The sequence below is a fragment of the Arachis hypogaea genome, chromosome 2 (assembly GCF_003086295.3).
Source record: "Arachis hypogaea cultivar Tifrunner chromosome 2, arahy.Tifrunner.gnm2.J5K5, whole genome shotgun sequence".
NCBI lineage: Eukaryota > Viridiplantae > Streptophyta > Magnoliopsida > Fabales > Fabaceae > Arachis > Arachis hypogaea.
This window is the reverse complement of record NC_092037.1, coordinates 18,040,176-18,046,179: the sequence shown is the minus strand read 5'-3', so window position 1 is coordinate 18,046,179 and position 6,004 is coordinate 18,040,176. Positions and strand designations below refer to the sequence as shown.

General features: G+C 28.2%; 1 protein-coding gene across 1 annotated transcript; it reads left to right on the top strand.

Moving 5' to 3' along the window:
• Positions 1 to 286: 286 nt before the first annotated feature.
• On the top strand, positions 287 to 1,411 carry LOC112740621 (allene oxide cyclase, chloroplastic). Its single transcript, XM_025789250.2, has 3 exons — positions 287 to 560; positions 652 to 741; positions 835 to 1,411. Exons 1-3 carry the CDS (start codon positions 342 to 344, stop codon positions 1,240 to 1,242), a joined length of 717 nt encoding a protein of 238 aa, XP_025645035.1. The 5' UTR covers positions 287 to 341; the 3' UTR covers positions 1,243 to 1,411.
• Positions 1,412 to 6,004: the final 4,593 nt, after the last annotated feature.

Here is a 6,004-nt window from a genome sequence, read left to right as displayed (position 1 = left end):
ATACGTACCGATACGATAAAATTGTGGACAAATTAAAACACTACATGTGGATTATGTTTTCCACGTCAATAATTAATTTTTTTGGTTTTAAATATAGATCATATAAATGCTTTTACTAAATCATCCTTATTCTTTAATAAAAATAAAAAATATTTTTTATTTAATTTTATAAAAAGACTTCAATATCTTTTTTTATATTAGACAAAAACTATCCAAATTCCTTTAATTTAATCAAAATTCAATTAGCTTTAGTTTTATAATTTTAAATCTGAATCAAATTAAAAATTAAAACTAAAATACATTTCATTATTCATATACACTAAAAGATTATTTTATTTCTCATGAACCCTAATCTAATCTTTCTTATCCTTCTCATACCAAAACGAAGAACATATCTTAAAAATTGTTCATCATCATTGTATACCATCCTTCTAATAAAAAACAATCTCACCCCTAAACTCCTACCCGAACAGCAGCAGGCTATCTTCATCCTCTCCCTTCCTCGGAGCCGCGCTCCCTCTCCGTCGGTCTTCACGCATAGCAGAGCCGCTTGTGGACAGGTAATAACCGGAGAACATTTGATCACCTTAAAAGTTCTTTCGAAACTTGTGAGCATGTAATAGACTATTAGTCTTTCCCACACTTCTGCAGAAAAGAAGGTTCCGGATCCTCGAAACACCGCGTAGATTGAACCAGAAAACTGTGAATTCCCTTGGTGATCTTGTACCCTTCACCAACAAGGTAATTTATTTTTTATGATTGAATTATGTTAGTGATCAAACATCATCATATGATTATTCATATTATAATCTTTTCAATTATATTATTATGCAGTTGTACACTGGAGACCTTCAAAAGCGCATAGGCATAACAGCAGGTATCTGCATTTTGATCCAAAATAATGCAGAGAAAGGTGGTGATCGTTATGAAGCAATATACAGTTTCTACTTTGGTGACTATGGACACATTGCTGTTCAGGGTCCATACTTGACCTATGAAGACACATACCTTGCTGTCACAGGTGGTTCTGGAATCTTTGAAGGTGTTTCAGGCCAAGTCAAGCTTCATCAAATTGTGTACCCTTTTAAGATCTTTGTACACTTCAATTTCTATCTTAAGGGTATTAAGGATTTGCCAAAGGAGCTTATTGTTGAAACTATTGAGCCTAACCCTTCTGTTCAGGCCTCTGATGCTGCTAAGAATCTTGAGCCACATGCTACAGTTTCTCGTTTTACTGACTGATAAACTTTAGGCTCTTATTCTTATTTTTTTTTATGTTGTGGCTGGCGATAGTTATGAATAATAAGTGGGGCGGCTATGATGTAGTTGGTGGATGGTTGTTATGTATGAAAAGCTTGATCATTTGGAACTCTTTTTAATAAGAAATTTATCAGAATTGCTTTTGTTTTTAGTTAATATTTTGTTGAGGAAATTTTATATCGAAAGTTCTTCCATTTGATGTTGATAATTGTTATGTGACACTGTTGAGTTTATCTTTTGTTTATTTTGCAATTTGCATTATTATCATCATGCACCATAAGCTGCATTGTGCTCAACTGCTCATATGCTAGAGTAACATGTTTAAGATAAAATTCATTCACTAAAAAATGTATTCTTTTATCTGAAATTTTACCCTATTGTTGAGTAAAGCAAGAGTATTTTCTCTCCATCAAAAAAAAAGCACCCTTCTTCCGAGATATATAGATGTAAAATATGTCAACTAACATGAATAGTAGAATATTTTAAAATTTGGTAAAAAAATTTTAGGCAGAGTAGCACATGATTCCAATACACAGGATTGGTACAATCTGTAATGTTTTCTTTTATAGGGTAGATCAAACAAAATGGTTGTACCAATGAAACACTGCATCTGATCTGAGACCATTCACAACAGTAAAAAACCAACACTTGATGAATCATTAATTAATAATAGTCTGTTCTATAATAAATGACAGTGAATCAATGACACTAGTGAAGACTGAGGAGTAGTAACACCAACAACAATAGTAGGCTGCTTTATGGTAAGCTTTTTTGTTCCGCTGTGTTCTGATCTGACGTATAACTCTTGAGCTTATTGTTGCCATTAATTCTCAATTCTCATCACAACATGCTCCAATCTATAAGGGAAAGATATATAATACTTTGTCATAAGTGCATGATCTACTTTATTTTGTCACCAACCCAACAATAGAATTGAAAAAAATGCAGAATTAAATGGTAGGTATGTTTTAAAAGATAAATAATCATAACTTGACTCATTATGTCTTCAAATAATTCTCAATGTTGATATAATTATTACCAGGCAGATAGGGGTGTGTTTTTTTTGGTTAAGTGGATTGGACAACCCCAATCCTAATCCCAATCCAAATTCTTCCAGAATTTTTCAATGATCATGGTCTATTTACTCAAACATGTTGAAGATATTGGTTAAAAGAAATTTTAAGAAAAAGCTTGATTTCTCATAGATGTCCCTCCCTGACCCCGAGGTTGTAACTTTACATTTAATTAGTAGCAAATTTCAAAGGTGGCAACACTAAGCAGGAGTGTTTGAATTGCAGTTTGATGAAAAAAGAACAATACAGGAATAGAAGACACGAAGCTAAAAGAGATGTTGCCATAATGTTGTACATCAAACAGACAATCCAAGTGCAGTTCTGATCAAGTGTACATTATGGAAAACAAAACAAGAAGGAAAACTGGTTGCCCGCACGCGAGTAGGCGACAGCGAAAGTTTCAGTCTGACAATTGAGAGAGACATTCTTTGAGAGAGATGTAAGAAAACCCAGAAAAGATGAAGAACACTAGAACCGTTCTTTTGAATATTTTTTGTTCTTTAGATGTGTTCTTTTTTTTTGTATGAATGAACATATGAAATTAGGGTTTATGGAAGAGTATAAACATGATTGATTGTACATGAATAATCAATTAGATGTTGTTTTAAATTTAAAGTCAGTTAAATTTAAAATTTTGATTAATTTGAATGAATAATTTTTGTCTAATATAAAAAGGATATTTAGGTCTTTTTATAAAATTAAATAAAAATATATTTTTATTTTTACTAAATTATAAGGATATTTTAGTAAAAGTATTGATATGATATATATTTTCTTTAAAAAAATAACTGCTTACAGAGATAATGTAATCCACGTGGCATTTTATTATTTATCCACATTTTTATTGTATCGGTACGTTTTTATTATATTCCATTGGTTCTCCCAACCGGATTCTTATTTTTCCTTCTTTAGTTTAACATTTATAACATTTTTGTTGCAAACAATATCCAATAAAAATGCGTGGCCGAGATCTGAGTTCAAGCTTGTGTTTAGTATAGCCTTTTAAGAAGACTAGAGTAAATAGTGTTAGAATATGAATAGGGAAGCTTATGAGATTTTGCCATAAGTGATATTACATTTGATCATGAGTGATATTACATTTGATGAATCATGAAGAGATATATTGAAACGAGAAAATCTTACAAACTAATGGTGGTTGGAGTTGTAACGGAAAGAAGAGAGTTGATAGAGAAGATATTAGATATATGTCAACCAAAGTAGAAGGAAACTCATTGTGAAACCTTCGATTCATGTCTTCGTTACAGTGATTTAATTTCACATTACCACCGTCCACCATAGAAAAAGTATAAATACTAAAGTTTTAAATACCGAATCGATTATCGAACACTACTTCAACAACCAAAATTCAATTGAAATTGAATCAAATATAATAAAATAATATATTTATGCATAAATATATAATTTAAAAAAATATTTATTATTTTAATTAGTTAATAACTAAAAGATTATACCGGTTTAATTAATCAATCAATTTTTTAACCATTTTTATTAGTTTTTGGCCATTTCATTATCAAACGTTTTTTATTTTAAATTTAAATTAAATTAGTCTAATAACTGATTCTCAATTAATATGATGGAATTGACCTTTTTAGTCCGATTATCAAAATTATGATAAATACACCTTACATTTATTTCACTAAACTATGATTTTTTTTTGTGTGACTAAACTATGATTAATTTAAGAGGTATAACAATATATACAAACTTTTTGTGTTGTTTCCCATTTATTAGGAAAAGCATGTGCTTTTGAGGGACCTTTTATTAATAGATTATTTTTCGAGATCGAATAGATGGAATTGAGTAGTTGGAATTAATGGTTGGCTTTAGTTGAATTTTAGCCTATGATCAACAAGTTTTGCTCCTGCAATAATCTCCAATTATATGCTTCTTTAATATAGTGGTTCTCTACCAACTTCCATTTTGTCTACTTTTAAACGTATTAGGATGCATTTGATTTGTATTTTTACTTTTTTTTTTTTAGTGTTTTTTATTTTTTGAATTTTATAAAAAACAAAAATAAAAATAAAAATAAAAAATAAAATTTTATTTTTTTATTTTTTTTTACAAAATCTAAAAAATATTAAAAATAAAACAAAAAATAATAACACAAACTAAATGCACTTTTAGAATTTAGTCTACAGAAATTAACTCTTTTAACCAATTTTGTCACACAGCTCCTCCAAAGTTTGAACTCTTGATATTTGAAACAACTCAAATGGTATTCTAAAACTTCTCTTCTATTTGGCTCCGCCTAAGGATGATGACAATATTCAAATTTCAAATATTTGATTCCGTTGACTTAGAAGAACAATATCTTCTACGATTTTAGGTGATAAAAATATTGATTTTATTCAACTTTTTTTCTTTTATAAAAGAGAAAGCTTTTTATCAATAAGTTATAGTTCAAATGACATAGTCTTTTCATACTCAACTAAGAGGTCGATAAATTCTTAAATAAAACTCAAATCGTCACAAATTAGTTTTTAACCTGTCGAATTAGGAAATACTATGGACCCAAAAAAAATATTCTGATCAAATTCAAATAAAAAAATTAAGAATCATTCAATTTTTAAGGTTTAATTATTCTGTTGGTCTCTATAGTTTCGTGAAATTTTCAATTAGGTCTCTATACTTTTTTTCCTTTTAATTTGGTCGTTGTACCAAATTTTTTTTTCAATTAGGTTCATCTTGACAGTAATTGGTTTAATTGTATAGGGACTCAAGTAAAAAAAAATTGGTGCAAGAACCTAAATAAAAAAAATAAAAACTTAATTAAAAATTTGGCAAAACTATAATGACCAACAAAATAATTAAACCAATTTTTAAAATCCAAAAACAGAAACAACCCCTCCCCCTCCAAATAAGACATATGAGTTTATGCAGAGAAATGGCTGGTAGCTCACCAAGTTGAATTTTCATAACATTACATTAATATAAATTTTTTAAAATTATATCGATCTCATCCTAACATTATAGATTATAATAAAAAAATTTTATAGAATCAATTTTTTTTATAAAAAGGTCGTAGGAGACAAAAGTCCTCGTCAACTAAAAAGACTAAAATTTCTGTAAATAAAAATAAATAAATAATAAGTTTTTTAGTTATTATGTTTATGTGAACGAGTTTAATTTTTTTACTAATAATTAATTTTAACATTCATTATCTAAAACTTGAAAAAATTTAATGTGTATACGTTTATATTTGATTAGGTGTTAAGTCTGTTGCATAAATAAAAATAATTAATTTCCATGCTTATTATTAAAAATAATATTTTCTCTCTCTCTCTCTCTCTCTCTCTCTCTCTCTCTCTATATATATATATATATATATATATATATATATATATATATATATTGATGAGTTTGGAAAATTCTAATTTAAATTGATGATGATCAAACATTATTAACATAATTAATTACAAAATTAATTAACTTGATCTTTAATTTATATTTACTAATTAATAATTTTGTGTTATGCAGATTTTATTATTGGGCCGAATTGAAAAGAAAATAATTGCAAGCCTAATGTGAATTCAAATATTCAGCCTTATTCAAAAATATTTAAGTGTTATGGCTAAAGCAATATCTTGTTATTGGGCCAGATCCAATCATTACTATTAGCCCAAAATTAATTTTTGTTAGAAACTAGC